Source organism: Mustela lutreola, chromosome 7 (genome assembly GCF_030435805.1).
Source record: "Mustela lutreola isolate mMusLut2 chromosome 7, mMusLut2.pri, whole genome shotgun sequence".
NCBI classification, from domain to species: Eukaryota; Metazoa; Chordata; class Mammalia; order Carnivora; family Mustelidae; genus Mustela; species Mustela lutreola.
Genome location: NC_081296.1, coordinates 149,498,087 through 149,522,240, shown reverse-complemented (window position 1 = coordinate 149,522,240; position 24,154 = coordinate 149,498,087). Strand labels below are relative to the sequence as shown.

The 24,154-nt window shown below is 57.9% G+C and overlaps 2 protein-coding genes across 5 annotated transcripts; one reads left to right on the top strand and one right to left on the bottom strand.

Moving 5' to 3' along the window:
* Positions 1–17,676: 17,676 nt before the first annotated feature.
* DIO3 (iodothyronine deiodinase 3) lies at positions 17,677–20,385 on the bottom strand. Its single transcript, XM_059183128.1, has one exon. The coding sequence runs from the start codon at positions 19,613–19,615 to the stop codon at positions 18,701–18,703; it is 915 nt and encodes a 304-aa protein (XP_059039111.1). The 5' UTR covers positions 19,616–20,385; the 3' UTR covers positions 17,677–18,700.
* A 140-nt stretch (positions 20,386–20,525) lies between these two features.
* LOC131836997 (uncharacterized) lies at positions 20,526–23,692 on the top strand. Of its 4 annotated transcripts, XR_009355901.1 has the most exons (6): positions 20,526–20,879; positions 21,301–21,543; positions 22,439–22,498; positions 22,638–22,819; positions 23,160–23,268; positions 23,619–23,692. XR_009355901.1 is itself a non-coding variant. In XM_059183130.1 (4 exons), exons 1-4 carry the CDS (start codon positions 22,157–22,159, stop codon positions 23,685–23,687), a joined length of 702 nt encoding a protein of 233 aa, XP_059039113.1. In that variant the 5' UTR covers positions 21,550–22,156; the 3' UTR covers positions 23,688–23,692. The 4 variants fall into 4 exon arrangements, 2 of the variants coding, with proteins under 2 accessions (XP_059039113.1, XP_059039112.1); XR_009355902.1 differs by lacking the exon at positions 21,301–21,543 and having other exon boundaries at positions 20,532–20,879; XM_059183130.1 differs by lacking the exons at positions 20,526–20,879; positions 21,301–21,543 and having other exon boundaries at positions 21,550–22,498.
* Positions 23,693–24,154: the final 462 nt, after the last annotated feature.

Below are 24,154 nucleotides of genomic sequence, written 5' to 3'. Positions count from 1 at the left end.
GGGGGAAGCGGAGAGGCTAGGTGACACCTGAGCGCTTGGGTGAAGGGGAGTCACCACATGGGTCTTGTTAATGATTTCAGCCCCAGGGCCCAGCGCAGAGCGCAGGGTCCCTGACGGGTCTGTCGAGTTGATCGCCTTCCCCGCTGCAGCCAGGGGGACTGCTGAATTGGGTGGGCTGCCGACTGGGCAGGTGGGTGGGTGGGTGGATGGATGGTCGGTGGGTGGGTGGTGGATTTTGGATGGTCGGACAGATGGGCGGAGCCGCCTGAGTCAAGCTGTTTGATTTGGGAAGCAGTTTTCCAGACCTGGATCTGGCTCTTCAAAACAAGCCCAATATTTTTGCCTCTACTTGAGGAAGGCAGGCCCCTCGCTCACACCCTGAGCTCTGGCAGCTCTGGAAGAGGGACAGGAGAGGGTTCAGTTTGCTAGCTCAGGGCCGGACAGCCTCCCGCAGACACTCTCCAGGCTCTGTTCCAGAGGGCCAGGGAGGAAGGGGAGAAGAAGACAGAGGCCGGGGGCAGGGAGGCAGCGCCTGGGCGGATTCACTCCCTGCCAGTTCAGACCCAAGCTTCCAATTCCAGGAATAAGATCTATCAGGAGTGAGTTCTGGAATCGGGAACAGGAATCAGGGAATTGTTTGTGAAGTCCAGGCCTGAAAAACATAGAGAGACTCTCTGTGTAGATTCTCTTGTGGGTGCATACGTGCGCATGTTGTCCGTGATTGCGTGGACCTGCCGGTAGCATGTGCATGTCTCTGTGTTTGCCTGGGAGCAGACCTGTGAGCGTGGGAGCTGCGTGCGCTAACTGAGCCGTCCGAGTCCTGGGGAGCACGGTGCCTTCAGAAGCCTTCTTCCAGTGTCTGCTCCCCACGGCTCGGAAACTGCCTCCTGGCTCTGAACCCTACCTCACGTCTACTTACATCTAACCGAGTGGAGTTCTCAGTTTGCCTTGGACAGCCAGGACACGTTTCTGTACTTCTTGGAAACAAGAAGCCACATCGTACACAGTAAAAAGCCACCCCAGGCCACAGAGGATGGCTGGTTGGGGACAGAGGATGGGGGGTGTGTCTGCGGACTAGCCCCAGTTTGGGGAGGGCTGTGGTAGGCCCCTGATCCTGGAAGACTTTGCTGACAGTTCCAGCTCTGAGAGGGGCCAGGTACCCTCACGATGGGGTGGGGGGCCCAGGGCCTCTGACTGATGCCCATGGGGTCCTGGGGAACCTCTGTCCCAGGGACTCTACAGATCCCACCCAATTTTCCACAGTTCTCTTGGGGCTACGGCTCTCCCTGACTCAGTCTCCCAAGACTGCCAGGCTCACAGACCTCCCTGCAGGTGGGAGATGCCTGCCACACACTCCCTCTAACCGCTCCCCCTGCCTTCCGTCCACCGTGGCCAGAATGAACCTTCTAGTGCCACTCCAATGCCATGTGGATGCTGGGGCACCCTGCTCCGAGGCCAAGGCAGGCCCTCCCCCATGGTTGGAGTGGGCGAGCTTCAGTGAGCACTTGCTGTGGGAGCTGTGTGCCACCTTAGCAGGTAGGTGCCGCTTTCCATCGGAGTTTTTCAGAGGAGAAATCAAAGCACAGAGAGGTTAAGTCACTTGCCCAAGGCCACACAGCTACCAGTAGGGGAGCATAGACCTGCTTTCCAGGGTCTGGTCTCTGAACAACCCAGATATGCCTCCCCTCTCCTGCCCCACCAGAAAGGTGTCCTTTCCCACATACCGCAGCTCTGTTTCTTGCCTTCCCTGTTCCTTCCAAGACTATGAGGAGTGGTCCTGGACTGTCCCTCGGACTGTAACCATCCCGCACTGGCTTCCCTGGGCTCCCGGTGAGAACCGCACTCACCAAGGTTGAGGAAGACTTCCACACTGGTTCTGCAGCGCGACACCGCAGGGTTAACGCCCAGCCCGGGAAATGCGGGCAGGACCCGGCTGACCCTGAGCAGTTACAAATGAAACAAGTCAGTCAGACAGAGAACGTTTCACAGCCAAGAGCTGAACCCTGTAAGGCAGGGCTTTGGGCCTTTGACTTTGTATGGGAGCTCCCAGGGTTATCTGTTTATTGATGGGTGGTTCGTTTCTCTCTGAAGACAGACATGTTGTGGACATGGAAACAGTTGGGGTGTAAAGAAACCCCCCTTTATCCCTCCAGGGGCAAGGAGAGAGAACCAGGTGCTGGCAGCTGGGTGGCCCTGTCTCTCAGCCCAGATGAGGGGTATCCCCAGTAGGACGGGGGGCTTAGATGAATTTCCCTTCAAGCGCTCTTCAGCTCAGGGATCCAAAGACTATTTATAACTCTCGGAATTATTTGTTGATACCCTGCCGGCTGCTTTTCCTTCTCAAGTGGCCTGTTCAATCTCTGAAAGAATGAAAGATGGTGTAAAAAAAAAAAAAAAAAAAAAAAAAAAAAAGATCCCTTCTGTAAATGATTTATTTTCTAGATGTGTCCTGGCAATTGCAAACACTTCTGCCATCCAGAAGCTTTCAGACCTGCCCTGTATTGTTCATGTTGGGTCTCTCTGCAGAGATTGAGTTTCATTCGGAGGGGAGGGGACCGTGCGGAGAACAGCGATGGTGGCTGACGTCCGTCCAGTGCTCGGTGTCCACACACTGTCACACACACCTAGCTTTGTCCACCCCGTCGATCCTCATAATCACCCGCGAGGCGGGTCCTACTTTTACCATCCACCTTCCCAGATACAATCAGTTTTTTTTAAATAAGGCACATTTATCTATTTTACAAAAGTTCACTGTATAAATGAGGAAACTGAGGCTCAGGGGGGCCGTGATTCATCCTTGGTGATACCGTCCATCGATGGCAGGACGAGGATTCCATCAGGGCAATGTGGCTCAGACACTTGGTGACTGTGTTCCTTCCCTCTGCAGGGAGCACTGGACTTGGGTATCCAACGGCCCTGAGCTCAAATCTGGCCTTTGCAGTTTCTGGACAGTGGGAGCCCCGGATTTTGCATCTGGAAGCCCCCCCCCCACCCCGCCCCACCTCAGGAACAGCAGCTTCAAGATCTGCTTAGCTCCGAGATCTGTGGCACTCTTGTCAAGCCTGCGGTGTCTTTATTACCTCCTAACCAAGGACAACAGTGCCAAGGCCCAGCTCTCTAGAAGATGGCCCACAGAAGCACCCTGGGCAGCCGACTGTCAAGCCAGGAGTGTGTCTTTGTAGCTGACGTGCTGTGTGGGAGTTGGAGAAGATGGACGGGGGCTCCAAGAGCTCTAGGAGCAGTGACTTCTGGAGACCCCAGCCTGTCCAGAAAGGGGGATGGAGCTGGTGGCCTCAGGGCAGGCTCTGGGTAGGAATGTCAGCCATAGGCTGTCTGCACACCCCTAGCACAGGTGGAAACACTGAGTCAGGGAAGGAAGGAGCTCGCCACAAGGACATTAATGGCCATAAAAGTTTGAGAGACCAGCACGGCCCCTCCTTAGCAATGGCGAAATCTAAAAGTATTTTTACCAGCCATCCATCACCAAGTTTTTGGACTCCTTTTTTTTTTTTTTTTTAAATATTTTATTTATGTATTTGAGAGAAAGAGAGAGAGCGCACAAGCAAGAGGAGGGGCAGAAGCAGAGGGAGAAGCAGGCCCCCCACTAACCAGGGAGCCAGACATGAGGATCAATCCCAGGACCTCGGGATCATGATCCGAATCGAAAGAAGATGCCTAACCAACTGAGCCACCTAGGAGCCCATGTTCTTGGGCTTTCATGGGCATTCTACCGTCACACACCCAGTGCGGCAGATACTACTGCGCCCCTGTCTCAGAGGAGGGAAACTGAGGTCCAGGGCAATTGTAACTTCTCATGCTTTGCCCTTTTCAGTCCGAGTTTGCACAGATGAACCAGACCTCTCAGCTTCTCAAAGCGGACCGTCGTGTTTCACTTTGTCCTATGCCCGCTGCTCATCTCCATCGCACGCCCAGTGCCTGGCACCCAGCTGGACTCTGGAGCCCCAGGAGCCTTTCCCTTTGGGGATACCCTGGGTCGGCTTCAACTGCACACGGGAGAGGCTGAGGCTGAGGCAGAGGAAGCTCCCAGGATGGCTCTTGGCTCAGGGCCCTCCACCCAGGCTCAGAGAAGTAGTTTGAAACTCCTCTTTATATGTGTGTGTGCTCTACCCTGAGTGCAGCGCGGCCAGGGGCCGTGGTGTGGACCGGCCTGGACTGAGTGTGGAGGATGGTCCTGGAGCCAATTTCAGGACTCTCTCTGGGGGGCCCAATGATGATGATGACCCCACTCTGATCACCTCTTCCTTTGGCTCATGGGAGGGCGGGGCTGTAGAAACAAGGCCCGTGGACACTGGGTTTGGGGAAAGCGACACGTATTCTGGAAAGGAAGTACCAGCCCTCGGGGCGTGGGTGCAGCCCAGCAGGCAGTCACTTGGCCGTGGCTGAGACCTCCCACTCGCTACATGAAGGCAGCTAAGCCTGCCCTTGGCAGCCGGACTGTCGAGGGTGGGATCCTGGCTCTGCCTTCTGCTCGCAGGGACTGTCACCTCTGGGGCTCCAGCTTCCCCGTATACAAAATGGGAATTATAATGGGGTCTTCCTCAGAGTGTGTTGTGACATGTCACTAGCGGAGCCCCTGGGAAGTAGTACTTAGCAGAAAGCTCTTATAGGGGGAGCTCCCTGGGGCTTGCCTGTTTGAACCCCAGCCCTACCACCACGTGGGTCTGGGGACCCCTCAAAGATACCCTCCCATGTGACTGATGTGGCCGCATCAGAGCCGGGAGGGGTCTCCCAGACATGGATGACTTCTTTCTCTTTTTCGTGGAGGTGAAGTGGGGTAGGACAGCACTCTGTTTTTTCATGTGAAATTGTGAAATATTTCAGACCAAAAGAGTACAGAGTACATAAGAGTACATATAACTTGTCTTCCTTCCTTCCTTCTTTGCTTTTCTTTCTAAAAAAGATTTTATTTATTTATTTATTTATTTTTTAAGCAGGCTCCCTGCCGAGCAGAGAGCCCGACGTGGGACTCGATCCCAGGACCCTGAGATCATGACCTGAGCCGGAGGCAGCGGTTTAACCCACTGAGCCACCCAGGCGCCCCTTTATTTATTTATTTGACAGGGAGATAGAGAGCACATGTAGGTACAGCAGCAGGGCTCGATCCCAGGACCCTGGGATCATGACCTGAGCTGAGGGCAGCTGCTTAACCAACTGAGCCCCCCAAGTGTCCTAAAATCAACCTTTTTAGAGTGCACCCTCATGTGGGACCGGGCTAGGCAGACACCACCTCTGTCTAGTTCTGTAACATTTTCATTGCCTGGGAAAGGAGGCCCCATACCCACGAGCCGTCTTTCCTGGGTCCCCCTCCGGCAGCCACCAATCTGCTTCCTGTCTCTGGATTGACCTCACCTGGCATCTCATACAAATGGGGTCACCCAGAAGATCTGCCCCGTGTTTCTGGGGTGTGACCCTTGTGAGCCTTGTAGATCAAGTCCATTCATTCCGGCGGCGGGGAGGGGTCCACAGCTCCATGATTCACCAGCCTCCAACCCTCCCACGTGCCATGACAGTGCTTCACCGGGGAGGGGACCTTCCTGTGCCCCTGTTGGACCCCAATCCAGGCACTTTCCTTTTCTAAGACTGCCCAGTGGGTCACCCGGAACATGGAGTGAAATGACCATTTTATTGTCTCTCTGCTTCTGGGGGTCAGCTGGGCTGAGCTTGGCGGTCTTCCTGCTGGTCCTGCATAGCGTCCATCCCGCAGTCAGACAGTGACTGGTGCGGGATGTTCAGGAGACACAGGGATCGCCAGGCCTCTGTCCCATTCTGGCGGCGTCTCCTGCCCTTTCCCATGTATCTCCAGACACCCAAAGGGTGAAAGCAGAAGCTGCCAGGCCTTCCTCAGGCCCGGACGCAGATGCCCACACTGTCCTTTTCGGTGATCACCGGCAGTGACAGGCAGGCCCCGAGCCAGAGCGGGAGGGGTCCACAGCGAGAGCGGTTCAGGGCTGGGGCCCTCTCTGAGGACCAGCCCCACCACGGGCTGTGGGGCTCAAGGGGCTTCCCTGAGTCACAGGCGGGAGCCTGTACAGCTTCCCGTGCTGCTTGGGGGGCTCCAAAACTCCTCCCTGATGCAGCGGCCCTCCCCACAGGGCAAGGCGTCCACTCGCGGTCCCCCCAGTCCCCTATGTCTGCGCCTACCCCAGTGTGAGGCAGAGTGGCCCGGCTGTTGGAGTTCGCCTTCCCCGGATTGCTCGCGAAGCTTATCCAGTTCCTGTGCTCCTTCTGGAAGCTCCAGGGGGAGAATCCTTTCATATTTTTCTCTTTCTGGGTCCTAGATCCTGCCTGTGTTTCTTGGCTCGGGACCCTCCCCCCTGCTCATGGCCGGGAGCGTGGCACCTGCCGTCCTCTCCCTCTTCGGTGTCTCCTGCCTGCAGCTAATAAGGACTTCATGATGACATCGGGTCCCCCTTGGATACCGCAGGGTTGATTCCCAACTCAACGTCCTTAGCTTTACTATATATGCCGAGTCCCTTTTGCCATGTGAAGTGACCCTGGGAGGGTCTGGGGTTTCAGGTCATCAGCCTCACTGGGGCGACTCCTCTGCCCCCAGAGGTGGTGGCTTCCACGTTCCTGGCTGTCCTCCTTTCACTGCAGGCACCTGCTGGTCGTCGGTCCCCCCCCCCCCCACCCCCGGCATGCAGAAGCTTCTTGTCTGCACTCCTCTGTCAGCAGCAAATATGCTTCCCGGCAACCTGGGTGCTGGCAGGAGACGACCAGCAGCCTCAACTTGGGGGTATGGGGAGAGATGACTCAGGGGGCTACTTGCCAAGGAGCAGAGGTACCCCGGGCTGGCCACCCTCGAGCCAGGGCCGCCCCGAGACCCTTGGGTGAGGAGAGAGCCATTACGTGGTGGACAGAGTCCCTGAGAGGAGGTGGCTTTTAGACACCCAGCCCACCCACGGCGACCCTGCCTCCGGGGGGCTAGGAGAAGTCTCCAGGCCTCAGACTCCTCCCACGCCCCATGGCTCCTGCCCCGCCTGCCATCAGCCGGTCCCAGGCCACAAGCTGGGAGAAGAGAGCTCATGGATGGAGAGCCCCGACCAGTCGTGCCGACGGGTCCAGAAGGGCAGGCGTGGACACAAGGATGCAAGTCTCAACTGTTAATACCATCTTGTTTACAGAGAAATTTTTGATTTTGTTATATAGTATTTTTTTCCTTTTTTTTTTTTTTTTTTTAAAGATATTTAGTTATTTGACAGAGAGAGCACAAGTAGTGGGGGAGGCAGGTAGAGGGAGAGGGAGAAGCAGGATCCCCACTGAGTGGGCAGCCCGATGTGGGACTCAATCTCGGGACCTGGGATCATGACCTGACCCGAAGGCAGATGCTTAACTGACTGAGCCGCCCAGGCTCCCTAGTTATATTATCTCCTTTATGGTTTTTTTTCCCCCCCTTTTTAAATAAGAAAATTTCCCCAACCTAAGAACATTGAGATCTTTTTTTTTTTTTAAATTGCATGTGTGTACACATACGTCTATTTTAATTATGGTAAGATACATATAAAACTTACCATCTTAACCACTGTAAATACTGTGGGGCAACCGTCACCTCCACCTACCTCCAGAACTTTTGCATCTCCCTGAAGCAACACTCTGTCCGCACGTAACAGCTGGCTCCGCAACCCCCCCCCCCCCAACCTCTCTGCTCCCCTTTCTATCTCAGTGGACCTGAGCCCTCTCGGGACGCATACAAATGGAATCGCACAGGATTTGTTCTGTTGTGCCTTTCTTATCTCCCTTTGCATAAAATCCTCTGATTTGTCCATGGTGGAGCACGTGTCAGAATTGTCCTCCTTTTTAAAGGCTGAATAATATTTCGTGGTATGGAATGACCACATTTATTTACCCATTTATGCATCCGTGGACACTTGGGTGGCTTCTATCTTTTGGGTATTGTGAATAGAGCTGCTAGGAACATGGGTCTGAAAATACATATTTAAGACCCCGCTTTTCATTCTTTCGAGTATGTGCCCAAAAGTAGAGCTGGTGGATCGTATTTTACATCATTTTTGTGGCACCCCCACACTGTTTTCCACCATGGCTGCACCGTGATATTCCTGCAACAGTGCAGGAGGGCTCTGATTTCTCTGCCCCCAACGCTCGTTACTTTCAGCTTTTTTTTTTTCACAGTAGCCATCTTAATGGGCGTGAAGTGCTATCTCAATGCGGGACAGAGATACTTTTTTACTAGTCTTCTAAAGTTGTAACACTTTGCATTTCACTTCAAGTCTTTATCCCACTGGCAATCTCTCTCTCTCTCTCTCTCTCTCTCTCTCTCTCTCTCTGTGTGTGTGAATGACAGGATACAATGTAATCTCCTCCCCACTGGTGCTTACAGCCTCCTGATGGCGGACACCCCTTCATTATCTCTGGTGTCCAGACACTGGCATGAGCTTTCCCCTGGGCTCTCTGCTCTGTTCTGGGGTCTGTTTGTCTATCCTGGGTTGTTCCCTGGCTTTTTGATTATTACTTTGTAAATAACTCTATTCCCTTACCCTGGCTGCGATTTTTCCCAAAGATAGGACAACGTAGCCCACTGCCGGGGTGTGACTTTGGTGCGTCTTCTATTACATGGTGGGAGGCTGGGTCCCTTCCCCTCCAGCAGGCAGATAGAATTCTGTGACTACCTGGACAAACAGAGTTTGCAGAGTGATGCCACGTAACTTCATAAGTTGTAACAGGGCCACACAGTTCTGCCTTACTCTCTTGGGATGTGCGCATTTGGATCCCAGTTGCCTAATAAGATGAAACCCTGGTGACAGGGAGGGACCCCAGGTAGGCATCTTAGTCACAGTTCTGGGAAGTCCTCAGCTGGCAGCTGGCCACTGTCACCAGAAATAAGAGTAAGGAAGCTTTTGATTTGCCCCAGCCCAGCTCCCATCTGGCTGCAGTGGTCTGAAAGACCCTGGGTAAGACCGCGGAGCAGAGCCCACTCAGCCTCCAGACCTATGAGCATGATGGGAACGCTATTGCTTTAAGCCATTAGGTGTTGGGGTGACCCTATGCATGAGGGAAGCACTAACCTTATTTTTCCTCGCAGCATTTTTTAGGATTCAAAATTGATTTGTCGACTCTTACCACCCAAAGCTTATCTGTTTCTGATTGTTGTCCCCCAACCTGAGTGTGTACTCTGTTTGGGCAGAACTTTACTGATTCTCTTCCTGGGGAGCAGAATCATGGCTGGCTCATTTGTGATCTGGAATAAATATTCGTCAAAGGAATGAATGAATGGCTCAATGTGTCCTCCGATTCTTCCTTCTCCAAAAATTCTCTGGCCAATCCTGGTCCTTCTCTTTCATGTGGATGCTGGGATAAGCTCCAGGACCCTCTTGGGGTTTTGTGCGGAGTCCTGCTGGGTTTACAGACAAATCTGGGAAGAGCAAAAGCATGCCAACTCTTGCACCCAAACAGAACTTTTCCAGAGGCAAACCTTCCCTGGAACCCAGTGCATAAGGAGGTCCTTTGTGGTTTCTCGTTCTGCAGTGTCGGTGGAGAAGGATGGGTCCCCGCAGCAGACTGCTGTGCAAACGGCACACACAGGTGGTCAGTGGATTGGAGAGCGCTTGAGTGCTTACGCTGAGAAAGTGGTCATGGGGATTCGGGGAGCTCAGGGAGCCCCAGAGCAGTGTGACTGGGTCCAGCCATCCCAAGGGTAGGGGTGGAGGCGAGGGGAAGAGGCTCAGGCCAGGAAGGGCAGGGCTGTGGCTGGGACAGGGCTGGAGACCAGTATCTTTCTTCAGGTGCTCCAGCCACAGGTAGGGACAGCTACTCTAGACAGAGGCTTGACCCTTACCCTCCCTGCCCCCAGGCACGTTCCTGCCTCTCCCCAGAGCCTTCAAGGTAAAGCGCCAGATCCACATACAGCCTTCTAGCCTCACCTCTCATCCCTGTCTGCCCCTCTGGGGCCCCATGGACTTGACTGCCGTTGCCCAAACCTGCCAGGATGTTTTCGCTGCCAAGGCTCCGCACACGTAATTCTTTCTACCCCTGAGGCTCTTCCCACCTGAGCTTCTAATCCTTCATGATACACCTCCTCCAGGAAGCCTTCCCTTGGGTAACCCAAATCCCGGGCTTCCTGCTTGTTAGTTTCTGTCTCTCTGACCAGCTCAGTCACGATGTTTGGATGGGACCAGTTCTCCCCGGTGCTTCGTACAGGTCTGGGGGGTACCTGCGGCCCAGTGAGGGTCTGGAGTGTGAAGGTGTATGCGTCTCATACGTGCTTACACACTCTCTCACACACTAACACACACCTGCACTGTATCTCTGGCTGAGCGCTGCGCTGGGCCATTGCCTGGCCTTTACATGTGGACCCTCCTCCCTGGCACCTTCTTCTAGTCATCGCTCTGTCCTCTGATTCTGCCTCTGGCCACAGGCTGCCTGAGTCAGCCGAGTCTTTGGGCACCGAGATGGGGAGCATCCACCTGCCATCTTCACAGCCCCCAGCCCAGGTACGCGGATGGCCAGCAAGGGGTTGGGCATCCTAGAAGCAGCCAAGTGCAGTGGGGAGAGCCAAAGGCATGGCTTTGGAGGCAGAAGGCATGTATCCTGGGGACATTGGCTAACACCATGGAGCTTCAGTCTCCTCCCAGGAGAACAGGGAGCAACGTAGCGTGGCCCCTCTGACCATGGAAGGAGCTGCCCCCACTCCCCAGACTCGCGTATGAGTGAGCAGGGTACGTGCAAGTGTGGCCTGCTGGTTGGGGAGGCTTCCTAGGTGAGCGTCCTGGGCCAGTGTCCAGCGCCCCTCCCTTGCAGGACCCTGCTCTTGATTGAATGCTCTGCTGTCACTGTCTTGAAATTCTGAATAATTTTTGTCTTTGCATTGTGTTTTGTTAAGTGCTGCTGGATGGGACCCTGGAGAATGTGCTTGAGCGGAGCGGGGAGGGGGGCGTGTACGTCCCTGTACTCTGCTGTTCCTCATTTGTGATGCCCCAGGAGCAGGGAGGTCAGTGACCCCACAGCACGTGCCAGTTCCGTGAGACTCAGAGCAAGTCAAGGTGCATGTGTGCTGGAAGGTGGGAGCCACAGGCCCCCAGAGCGATGGCACCGTGGAAAGCGAAAGATTGGGCTCCCCGTGGCTCCTTTTCTTGCCCTGTCTTCTTTTTTATCAGCCAACTGATGGCCAAGAATGTGGCAAAGTGTGCCCGCACCAAGAAGGGAGCTAAAAACAGGTGGGTCAACTCCATGTAGCATCTGCCCCTTTCTGGAGAGGATGAGATGTATGTGCAGGAACACGCGTGAAAGGCAAAGTTGTAATGTCAGTGGTTCCATGTGTGACTTCAAGGCTCTTTCACCTGCATCTGGAGCTGGAGAAGGGAAGGGTAACCTCTGGCTGCCTATCTGTGGGGGCTAACTTTCTGCGTCAGCTTGACTAGGCCATGGGGTGCCCAGATATTTGGTCAAACATTATTCTGGGTGTGTCTGTGAGGATGTTTCGAGATGAGATGAGATGAACATTTGCAATAGACTGTATGAAGTTGACCATCCTGCCTGATGTGGGTGGGCCTCATCTGATCAGTTGAGGGCCTGGATGGAACAAAAGGCGCTGCCACCTCTCTCTGACTGCCTTGGGGCTGGGTGTTGGTCTTCTGCTTTCAGACTCAGACCCGGACTGGAGCCTCCACTGCTGGCACTCCCGGGTCTCAGGCCTTTGCACTTGGACTAAAACTTACATTAATTGTTCTCTTGGGTCTCTGACTTACCAACTGCAAATCCTAGGCTTCTCAGCCTCCATCATCGTTTAAGGAATGAACCCATTCCTTAAAGTAAATCTCTATCCTGTTGGCTCTCTTTCTCTAGAGGACCCAGACTAATACATAATTGAAGATGTTAATTTTTCTTTATTTATAATGCCATTAAATAGGAATGAAACAAGTTGAGGTACCATGAAAGAAATGAAGAAGCTGCATATTTTATGCCTTTAATGGTGTTTTCCCCTATTCTTGAACAAGGGGCCCTGTGTTTTTATTTTGCTCTAGGCCCTACAAATCATCAGCTGGCAGGGCTGGTGGTCATTCATCCTTGGCTCTGGGTCACCAGATGCATTCTCAGGAAAGTTGAGGGGAAGAGGGAGAGAGTCCCAGAGGTTTTGGGTTTATCTATCCCAGGCTTTGAGGCCCTTTGACCGCCGAGGTTCCCACTAACAGAGCCTCAGAGAGATTGCACTATTGTCCAAGCTCAGGATGATCAAATTTAAAACAAAGAAACAACCCAAAATGTCCAATTTAATTTGAATTTCAATTAAACAATGAATTAAAAAAAAAAAACTTTTAAAAGTATAAGTATATCCCATGTAATATTTGGGGCATACTTATACTAAAAATGTTGTTGCTTACCCAAAATTCAAATATAATCGGGTATCTTGTTTTTTTTTTTTTTTTTCAGCAACCTTACTCCTCTTTTTCCCCTCCCAAGTGTCTCTCGTGCCAGCCCTGCCCCCCAACACTCCCACCACCCACCCCGGAACCTGGCCCTGAGCTCACTACCTCTAGCCAGGTAATCTGTCTGCTCTGGCCTCCCCACCTCCAGGTTTCTACTTGCCACAGCCACTGTTTTTGATGTTTTTAGTTTTATTTTTTCTGTCATAAGAGCAATACACATTCACTACAGAAAAATCACAGGCTACAGACAAGCAACAAGAAGAAAGTAAGAAAACACTCATAATCCCACCCACACAGAGACAGCTACTGTGAATTCCTCGGGGTAGATTTTTCTAGAGCTGCCTGTGTGTGTGTCTTTGCAGATATTTAAAAAAAAGCACACACACTCACTGCCCAATTCAGACCCACTGTCCTGTAAGCTGCATTTTCATGTAACTACAGGAGGAGGGAAGGGTCTGGGTCGGGAGATCTCTAGCGCCCTGCTGCTTTTTGGCCACTCGGGGGATGCAGGACAGCCTGGTGTCAACCCCCCAGCGCTGGAGTAAGAGGGGCCTGTGGTCAATGCCATTTTCTCGTCCGTGGCCTGTGTCGGTTTGCTAAGGTTACTGTGACAAATTATTGCGCGCGCTGAAACAACAGAATATTTCTCACACGTCTGGAGGCTGCAGATCTGAGACGCAGGTGTCCGTGGGGCGAGTTTCTCCTGAGGCCTCTCTCTTTGGCATGTAGACAGCCGCCTTCTCCCTGTGTCCTCACATGGCCGTCCCTCTGTGCGTCTGGGTCCCCATCTCCTCTTCTTTTAAGGACACCAGTCATACTGGATCAAGGCCCGCCCCAACGACCTCATCCTAACTCAAGCTCTTTAAAGATCGGATCTCCAAATAAGGTCACATTCGGAGGTACTAGGGACTTCGACATTCAGATTTTGGGGAGGAACCCAATTCAGCCCGAAACACCTTGGCCCCGCCGTCTCTGACCAGGCCAAGCCTCAGTTTGTGTATCAGTGAAATGAGGCTAATCATTGTACTTATTTAAGAGGGTTGCTAGGGTGACCGACTTGAACAATCGTGATACAGCCCTTTGCCCAGGGCCTGGCCCCTCAAGCAAGAATTCAGATATCACTTCTCACGATCCCACGTGTGGGTCGCCTCGTGGTTTGGGACATCACTTCTCTGCAGAGGGGTGTCTGCACGGCATGAGGCAGAGGCCATGGTCACCTGGTACCTCCCTCCCTCTGTGCCCAATAGTCTGACCACCTTCTGCAGGTAGATGCCTAGAGAACAGTTACTGGGTCAAGGACAGATGGCAGCCTGACTCCCGCAGGTGCCCCTGGACCCTCTATCAGTGGTGGATGGACGGCAGGCCCTCCCATGCCCAACCCCATGGGTCTGCTGCTCCTTCCCCTCTCCCTCTGACTTCCCTGCTTTCTTGTCTGAGGTTCCCATTCCTAAGGCTCAGCAGAGACCTCAAGCTGTGGCCTAGGCTCCCATGGTGGCCCCAACCCTCCTCACTGGCCCTCCTCCTCCACCACGACCCCCTCTGCTTTAAAGCCACATGGTTGGCTTCCTGCTCTCTGAACACAGCTTCCCTTCTTGGCCTCCATGCACTTTGCACCAAGGATGTCTTTCCCTCTGTCTTTGGAGATGAGACACTTGTGGCTTCAAGGGGCAAGTGAGACCCTCTTTATGAACTCTTCTAATGCCCCTCCTCCCTGACCCTGAACCCCGTTGCTGAGCTGACTGTGGACCCAAGAATGGGGGTGCGTGGGCGGCTCAGTCAGTTAAAGCATCTGACTCTTGCTTTCACCTCAGGGTATGATCTCAGGGTTGTGAGATCGAGCCCCCTTCTCCCACAGGGCTCCATGCTCAGTGCACAGTCTGCTTACGAGTCTCTGTCCCTCTCCCTCTGCCCTCCCCCTACCATGATCTCTCTTACTCTTAAATAAATAAATCTTAAAAAAACCCCTAAAACCCAGTGAGAACAATGTCTGTTTCAGCCTCTCATCCCCATCGATCCAGACTTCCTTGAGGGCAGAGTGTCTCCCCAGGCGGGGGCAGGGGCACAGGCCTCCCACGGGTCTGGCCCAAGTTACCCTGCAGGCATGGAGCTGCTTGGACCTGATGTATGGATGGGTAAAGGGTGCCGGATAGGGACTGGCAGGAGAAAGGTGTGTGGGGGTGGCGGGGGCGGCCATCAAGCACTGTGCATCGTGATCCTGATTATGGAACCTATATCTGGGAATGTACTCATATACCATTGTCAGTAGGCGAAGGAGATTCTGGAAGGAAACACCCAACAGTTCACAGGGGCTATCCCTGTTGAATGGGAACTTTGAAGCATTGGCTTTCAACATTTCCCAACATTTCTGATCCCTCCTTCAGGGAGAAATACATTTCACATCAGCCATCTTGTACACACACACACACACACACACACACACTCCTGAAACAGAAGTTTCAGGAAAGCATATCAGCCTAGGTGAAAGGTATGCTGGTGGTTACATTGTATTCCCTTATCTCATTCTTACAAAATGCTTTCCTTGATTTGCTAAGTTGATTTCATGACCCACTGCTGGGTCCTGAGATCAGTTTGGAAAATCTGTTTCAGTTTGAAAAATCCTGCTCTAAGTGAAGCTTATTCTTTCTCATCCCCCTTCTTCTGTATTTAAAATTTACTACTGAGAATGGACTTATGTATTAGCTTCATATTTTTCACTTAAAAATAAAGAAGAGACAGCATGGGGAAGACACAAAATAATAAAATCAAGTAGAATTTCTGGAAGGCAGTTATGCAAGATCTGGCAAACAGATCTCAGATTGAATCTGACATCTTCCAAGGTGTGCATGTGTTTTGACCAGGCGATTTCCCCTGTAAAGAACGTTCCAGTGGGGTAAAGCAGCAGGGGGCTGCATGCACTGGATGCTCTCTGCGATTCTGTTTATAATAATGAAACCTGCCTCACACCCCAAGCCCCCTGGAGCCATCCCTGGCTGTCCCTTCGCTGGTGGGGCAGTGGTTTCATTCCTGACTTATTTATTGACAGGGAAAGAGGGTACCAGGAGTCAAAAATTAATGTCAGGCTACAATAATCCTGCTCTTGTTATTAAAATATATATTTACAAATATGGGGGGGGGGATAGGGAGAGGCATGTTTGAAAGTGTTCACACCCTGAGGTTACCTTGGGTTGGTTTTATTTTCTCCTGACTCTTCTGAGTTTTCCTCGATGAGCACGCACTATTTTTGTAAGAAGGAGAGCTTTTAAAGGAAGAGAGAGAAGAAAAGAAAGGAAAGGAAGACACGAGGGAAAAGGAAGAGAGAAAAGGGGAAGATGAAGGGGACGAAGCGAGAGTGGGAGGGAGAAGAGAAAGAAGGAACGTGTGTGTGCTTGGGGGGTGTGTGTGCCGGAACCCCCTGGAGCCGGGAGCCAGCCGGCCGCGTGGGCAGTGACAGGAGCTCCGGCAGGTCCGAGCGTCCAGTGCTCCGAGTTTCGGCCCAGGAAGCCAGACCCGGCCGGGTGCGCGGGCGGGGTGCAGGCTCCGCCGGGAAGGGAGGTCGCACAGCGCGTCCAGCAAGACCCCCATAAGACGGGACCGGACAAGGAGGGGCCGCAGCAGGCTGTGGGGCCCGGCGGCGGCTGCGGGTGCTCCCGGGCCGGCCTCCGCTGCCTCCAGGCCACCAAGTCCCCACCCCCTGCAGCGCCTGCCGAGCTCAGCGCAGGCCCTCCCGGGCGCCCAGCCTTGTCCCTGCGGCTGGTTCGGGATTCTTCCTGGGGGTTTTGGGGTGAGAAGCGGCGCGCGGTGGGGGAGGGGGAGGGGAAGAGATGCAGAAATACCATCTGTGCCAATTTTTTCTTAAAAGTTTTTTTTTTTTTTAATTTAAATACTTTTAAAGCAAAAAAAAAAAAAAAAAAATCCCAGCTCAGGGTGTCAGTTCCAAAAACTTTTCACAGAGGAGCAGCGTGGGGGCTGGGCGCGGAGTTGGAGGCGGCGTTGGTGGAGCAGGGGCCTCCCTTCACCCCCCTGCTGCATCCCCCTCACCCCTGCAGAACCCCCTCTCACACGCGCGCTGCTCACACCCAGGCGGTCACTAGCACTCTCTCCTTCCATCCCGAGACCCGGACGGTCCTGGGTTCCCGGGCTGGAGAAGTTAGGCTGCCCCGCTTACCCCACTGGCGACCTGCAGACTCCCGCCTCAGCCCTTGCTTCTGCACCCCCGCCCCCCACTGTTCCGCTCCAGGTGTCGCTAGCAGAGGGGGTGGGGGCCGCGCTCATCCCTTGCTGGTAGCGTCGCCCTCCCCCAGGGAGCAGCGGGGGACCCAGGGAGGGCCGGGATTGCGCGGAGCGCCCGGACCGACTGCGGACGCAGAGCGGTGCCAAGCGCCACGGCCCCCTGCCCCCGTCCCGGCCACAGGCGTCCCCCTCTTCCCGGGCTCGGTCCTCTCTTCCATCTCGCTCCCCTTCTCCACTTCCCAGTACCGAGCGCGTCGCGGGTGGTGGTGTCGAGGTCTGGCTCGAACTTGGGGAAGCGAAGGAGGCGCAGGAGGAGGGGTGTCCCGGGCAGGGGGCTCACCCCGCTCCGCCCCCGCCCCGCCGGAGGTGTTGCTGCTGGAGTGGTGGCGCTGCCCGCCCGCCCTTCCCCGTCTCCCCTCCCTCCGCCACCGTGCGCTTCGCTAGTCGCACCTCCCGCGGACCCCCGCAGCCAGGCGGGGATTGCAGGGGAGGGAGAGACGATTCTGCAGGTGCGGGAACCCGGCGAGGGAGGAGCCAGGTGCGGGAAGGGGGCCAGGGAGGAGCCAGGTGTGCGGAGGCGCCCGCGGTGGTCCGGAGCGCAGTCCGGGAGTGTCCGTAGCCCCTCCCATCCTCCACGCCGCCCCTCCCCCACCCCATGGGACCGTCGGAGAAGTTAGACGCGCGGCTGCAGGGGCAGCTGTGGTTGCGCGTGAGCGCAAGCGCGCGCGGCGGCAAGTAAGGACCCCCTGGCCCCCTGGCCTCTCCCGCCTCCTTCCAGGACCCCGCCCGGCTCGGTGTGTCGGTTTCTCCGCCGACCCCCATACTCCACCGGGGGTGTGCGCGTGCGTGTGTACACTCCTGGGCACCCGCACCGTCCCCTTTACATATTCCTTGCCCTCCCGCGCCCCTGCCAGCGCCGGCTCCTTCCAGCCACCCTTCCCCCCAGGGTCACTATGGGGACGCGAGGGAGAGATTTGTGTTTAATTCCTGCCGCTATTCAGAGGAAAGAAAAAAAAAAAAATAAAGGGACCAAAGGCAATGCGAAAGCAGTTTACTTCAAGCTTTTATTATTGTAGCGTAAAAGAAGTTTATATACAGAGAGTATTTCCAGCAAAACACTCAAAAATGGCCTTCGAATCAGGGGCCTCCCACTTCCTGGCCCCACAGCCGGCAGCTCTGCCCAGGAGACCCCTCACTCGGGGTCTCCATGCGCTCCCCTTCTCTCTTTTCTCGCGGACTCCTCCACCCACACCCCGTTTCCCAGGAGTCCCAGCCTCTTCCTTCTCCCTGGGGCGCTGCAAACCTTGCCAGTGCCTCTCAAGCCGGCTTCCTCTGGTCCCGAACGGTACCCCCATGCCCCCTCCTGGACCCCCTGTGTGGCGCTTTCCTCCGGGAAGCCCAGAGTACTTTCCCTCCCTCGTTTCAGGCGCTCCTGCGAGCCCTCTGCAATTCAGAACCGGCTCGTGGTCAAGACCAGTTAGAGACAGCTCGTCATCAGCAGTGGGGCTCCTGAGCACCCCAAATAAGGGGGGGAACCCTGGCCACCCTTCCCCAGCCCAAGCCCCCACTTCCAACTCAGCGACAAGAAATAGACACAAACGCAGCAGAGCGCCCCCTCCCTGCCAACGACAGGTGTGGGTGCCAGGCGCCTGGGGCGAGCGGCGGGCTCTGCTGGCAGGCCAGAGACTCCGCGAGGGCTGCTGCACCTGGCTGAAGGTACAGTGGCTCTTCTCTCTGGGGAGGGGGTGTGAGAGGCAGGGGCCTCCGCGGGGACGAGTGGGGGAGGGGAGAACCCAGGCAAAGGTGGCATCCACACTCAGAAGGGGGATTTCGAGCCAGCCAGGCAAGTGCAGGTGAGGAACAGTCACAGCCTCAGAGTCCGGGGAGGCGAGGGAGAATTTTCAGGTGCCTTGGCTGGGGGCGCAGACCCAGCCGGCGATCCCTGGCTCAGCACATCTGTGTCATGGGGCCCTCTGCACACCCGACTTGTTTGGGGGGGGCATTTGCACGTGGGCTTCGAAGGCTCGAAGGCATGGCCTGCCAAGTTCAGCCAACTGGCCCATGGTTGTTTACACTCGGCGGGGCTGAGCGCCGTGCAGCTGCTCCTCATAGTGCTCCAGCCAGGTGCGCAGCTCAGACACCTGGTAGCCGTCCGGGCCGCGGCCACCCTGGTACATAATGGTGCCATTCTGGATTACGTAGAGGCGCTCGAAGTAGGCCCCATAGGCCGAGCTGCTGGAGTTGGCCATGGTGTCCAGGACAAGGGAGCAGCTGGGCGCCCCTTGCTGCAGTACTTGGGCGGCACTGACCCGGTCCTCCAGGCTTCGGTGCTGCGGGATACTGTAGGGGGAGTCCGTGGTGACCCAGCCATCCGAGGGGTGGGCCTCCTCGATGTAGATGATGAGGAAGTCGACGTCGCGCTGGTATTTGGTGACCAGGCGGTGGAAGGCGCTCATGCGCGCCATGAACGGTGGTCAGGTGCAGCTGCCGAAATTGAGAACCAGCGGGCGGTTCCCTCTCGCGTAGTCCAGGATGTGCTGGTTCTGGAAGCCGTGGGGCAGGACCACCTCGGAGTTGGGCGCTGGACCACCCTCATACGCCTGCTTGAAGAAATCCAACTTCTGGCCGTGCCAAACGGCCTTCAGCGATGCCAGGGTGCACAGGCGGTTGTCATCGGACACGCAGACAGGCGGGTCGTCGGGGGGCACCTCCTCGCCGTCACTGTCGAGCTCCACGGCAGGTTCGGGCTGACCCCGGCGGCGGCGGCCCAGGAAATGCTTGCGGATGCACAGGAAGTCCAGAAGCCAGAGCATGAAGGCCGTGCCAAGGAAGCGCGGGAAGAGCACGAGGCACGAGGCCGTCTGGGCGCAGAGCCTCAAGGAGTGAAGCAGCAGGGAGCGGAGCATGGTGGCTGCCGCCCCCGAAGCCCCCTGGGACCCGCTACCTTCACCCACCACCAACCTCGGGGTGGCCTGGCGCGGCATCTGGGCTTTGGCTGTACGGGGAGCTCGATTTATAGCCGAGGCTTCAATTGGCGGGAGACTCCACCTCCGGCCCGGGCCCGCCCCCTTGCAACTTGAGCCCGGAGGGATCACCCAGCGGCGTGGCCAATGCCTTAGAAATCTAGGGCCGAGGGCGGGCGCAGGCGGCCGGGAGGAGGAGGGGGGCGCGGAGCGGCCCCGCCAGGGGCCGGCGGGGGCGGGGCTGGGCCCCCGAAGCGCGCTCTCGGGGGCGGCGGACCCCGGTCGCTGCTGCCACCCGGGACGGGGAGCTGGACCAGGGACCCAGGCGTCCGCCGGGGAGATCCTCCGGCTCCGGCTGGCGCGAGCGCTGCGCGCGGCCTCGGTCCTGGAGGCCCGCCTCCGGCCCGCGCCCCTCTCGCCGCGCACCTGAGCGGAGCTCCCCGGCGGCCGCCGCGCCGCGCCGGAGCTCCGGTTCGCTTCCCGCGCGCCGCCGCCAACGCCGCCCCCGCCGCTGCTGCTCGTGCGGGGCCGCTGCCCAGGTGCCGCGGGAGCCCGGGTCCGCGGCCGCCGCTCTGCCGGCCCCGGCTCCCGCCCCGCCGGGGACGCGGACCCGCGAGGAGGCAACTTTGGGCCCCCGCCGCCTTCCCCGTTCGCCCGCGGGCGCCGCTCGCCTCCCGGAGCCCGCCCGCCCGCTCGCCTCCCGCGCGCGCTCACACTCGCGCCTCGCACACGGCCGCCCCCCGCACCGCCCCGCCACGCACACCGCGTTCGGCGCCCCCCGCCGCTGCCCGGGGCCGCCGCGCGCCGTCCCGGCCGCGCCCGCCCCGTCCCATCTCGTCCCGGCTCGGCGCCGCTCTTCTCGGGTCAGCGGCCTCCGGGGCGCCGCGGGGAGGTGCGGAGGGCAGGGCCCGAGGGCCGCTTAGCGCCCGGCGCCGGAGACGGGGAGGGCTGGGGAAAGCGGCGCCGGGCCTGCGCCCCAGCCGGTCCGGGAGCGCTTCGGGCGCGGGGCGCCGCGGGCGCGGGGCGCGGGGCAGCGGGCGTGGGGCGGCGGCGGCCCCGGCGGCTCTCCCACTAGGGGTAGCTGTTGCCTGAACGCCGAAGCGCTCCCCTCTCGCCGCTCTCCTCGCCCGGCGCAGCCCCGGCCGCCGGGCGCACCCGTCCCGTGCGTCCCCGGACGTTGCTCTCTGCCCCGGGAACGTCGAGACTGGAGCGCCCGAGCTGAGCCACCTTCGCCGACCCCGAGCGCGGCAGCTCGACTCACCGCGGAGGCGCCCGGACGCGTAAAGTGCGTACTTTCAACCGAGAATGTGTGTTGAGGCTTTTAGGGGTGCGGGGCAACTCCCCAACTCCGTGGGGCCCTCGTCCGCCCGGCCGCCGAGTCAGCGACCTTCTGATTCCTCGCTGCGTCCGGCGCCGGGCGGGCGACTCGTGCGCAGGGGCGGCGGGGCGGGGAAGTGCCGTGACCTGGGGTCCCCGAAGCTGGGAGCAAGCCCCGCTTCGCCTTGGTCCGCCTTGCCCTCCCGGGCGAGGCCCGGGCCCGGTCGCAAGCGATTTGTACCCGGTCTGGGGAATGAAGCCTCCCGGTACGCCCTCGCAGTCGCCGGGACTTCTCTGGGGCGGCGGTGGCCGAGTCCCGGGGCCACCGCTGCCTGCGTCCCGTGCGCTGCGCGCCTCGGGGACCAGCGCCTAACTTCTTCCCGGGACAGAGACAGCTCTCGCGCCGGTGGCCGAGGTGGGAGCTCGCTCGCTGGGCTGGATAGGGCGAGGGCGAATCGCTCCCGGCGGCAGCGGCGACGGTGGCGAGGGAACGAGGCTGGAGAAGTCAACTGCCGGGCAAGGAGCCCCCGCCCGGGGGCCAGCGGGACCCCTCGGGCGCGGGGGTAGACGCCCCGCCTTGGGCGGAGGTCCTCCTCTCCAGTTGTCGAGACCCTAGTGGGCGCCTTTGCCGCGTAAGTTTCCCGCTGGACCAGTGGCTCCAGCAGGTCAAGACCCAGAGAGGAAGGTGGGGGGCACTTGAATGTAGCCCCCCCTTCTCTTTCTCCCAGCCTGGCGATTTCTCTGCTGTCGGCTCAGGGATTTGGGGCTGCACAGTCCAGGATCTCCCCGCCTGGAGGAAAGCCAGCCTAGTCCCAGCTTTTCTCAGCCTCCTGGCACTACCCCTCACCCCCCTGGGTAGGGGTCCTTCAGGAAGGGTTAGGAATTCTCCCTGAGCCAAACCTGACTGGAAGGGGGGGGTCCAACTTGTCTGCTCCCCCTTCTCCAGGGCACCTCTGAGTTGGCAAATTGTGTCCTTTCTTTGCCTTGCTCCCCTCTGGGGGGTATGTGGGGAGAGAAGCCTCCTGCTTGACAAGTGTCTGAGAGGGGGGTTGGTGGTCTGGGGTGCCCCTCCTGGGCAGGGGCAAGGGGAATGCCAACTTTGGTTGGCAAAACTTTCAAGCCCCTATTCCTTGGCTTCTTTGGTGGGGGTGCCAGTCTAGGACCTGTGCCCTGCTCCCACCCAGGCAGAAGCTGGGACAGGGCCATGGGGCAACCCTCCCCCATCCCATATTTGAGTTTCAGAAAATGAAAAAGCCACTTGGGGCTGGGAGAGCCCTTTGTGCTGCCTGGGATCTGGTGGGGATGCTGCTGCTTGCTGGAGCTGGTGGGCGTGTGGAAGGAGTGGGCTGGGGCACGTGGGGGACGGGTCCTCCTTGTCTGCTCTGCCAGCCGGCCCTCCCAGCCACCCTGACCCCACACTGCCTCCAGCCCCAGGGAGGCTCGGGAGAGCAGCACTTGTCCCTAGGCTGTCGCTGCTCCGGGGCTCTGTTTGTTTCTTGGGCTGACACGCTGTACTCCGAATCTCAGGGTTCCAGGACATTGGACAAGGTGATCAGGCCCGTCTGGCTCCCACTGCCTCCCGTGCAGGTGAGGACAGACTCAGGTTCATGCCTTTAGAAGCCAGGCCCAGGCGTGGCAACTTTTACTCCATTTCTCTCTTCTCTCTCTCCTAAATCCTCTCGCCTCCCCAAGAGCCCCCACTCTCTCTTCTTTCCCTTTCCCCAAGGTGGAACACCAGCTTGCCTTGGACCTGGCCCTTCTTACCAGCTGCTCCCCCTGTCCTGACCTGTCCTGGGGGTCAGCAGTGAGAGTCTGGGTCCAAGGCCTAGAGACCTGGCCCCGTGGGCCTGGCAGGCTGCACGCTGGGGTCACCAGAGTGGGCACTGGGGCTGTTCCCCCAGCCTCCGGGTATGGCTCTGCCTGTCCCCCCTTCCCGCCTGCCCTCTCACAGCTCCAGCAGGGGGCGGGCGGGGGAAGGAAAAGGAAGGACAAGTTGAACTGGGTCCATCTGGTGTCCAGGAGCAACTTGAAAGGGGGTTGGGGGAGGGGACAGGCGAAGAGGGCTTGGCTTAGCCAAGGGAGGGTTGGGTGGCCTTGTCGCTTCCCAGGCCATTCTCACAGGGCTGTCTCCCCGGGCAAGGGAGGGGCTGGGCAGTGTTTGCCCAGGCTCTGAGCCCTCCCCCACAGTGCCCTGTATGGGGCTTGGTGGGTGACTGGGCACAGCCTCCCTTTTTCTCCTGGTGAGCAGCTCCCAGGGACCAGGGAGAAGGCTGCTGAGACTTCCCCCCGGAGCAGGCTGGGCAGCGCGGCAGGAGGAGTGGGCCAGCCACGTACCGGCCAAAGTGGCGGAGAATCAGGTGTGTGGTGTCCGAGCCCTTGCCCACCCTCGTGGTGACTCAGCTGCCAGGGCCTCAGCCTTCCGTGGCTACTGGAATTCCCAGTAGCCTTCCACGAGCCTCGGGATCCACGAGCCTCGGGAAGTCCCACGTGCTCCCTCCGTGCTCCCTCCAGGTGGCTCTCCTTCCCCCTCCTCCTCCACCCCTTCCCCTCTGCCCCACCCCCAGAGGGAGCTGGGACCTCCCTTGTCCTCCCCACCCTCCTGTGTCCTCACCCCTGGGCATTCCCGAAGCACTGAGCCTCAGGAGGGCTGGGCTGCACCTTGGGTCCCCGCCGGTCCCTGCTGCTACTTCCCCCCTGTCTCCCCCAGGTGGGCCCAGCTGGATCCTTCCCAGGGACCTGCTCCCAGCACCCAGAGAAGCCCAATAAACCTTCGTGAAATGAGTGCATGAGTGTGGCGTGCTTACTGGAGACTTGTTTCTGGAGAATTCCAAGGCATTTCATTCTGCCCTTTTTCCTACTGGCGGCTGGGAACGAGGTAGGGCATGTAGGCAGTCGGGGCCCGGGGAGGCCTTGCTGGCCACGGGGCCAGCCCGTTTCCCTTCCAAGGCGAATAGGCCATGCCATGGGCATTCTCCCCTCCTGGGCTCACACAGATCGTTCGCTTCCAGAATCACTTCTTTCCCAACTTCCTTCCACTGGGCTGGGCTGGACAGGGGGGTGGTGGCTGTGGGCTTGCTGGTCTGTCTGCTCTTAGAAGGGTCCTTAAGACAGCAGGTGTCCACACCCCTCCGGCCCCTGTTGGCCCCTCCTGGGGGTGGAAGGTAGGACCGAGAGCTGGTCGAGCTCCCGAGGTGGCTGGGCAGGTTGGGAGCCGGGCACTGGGAGCTCGGGAGGGCCCCAGGG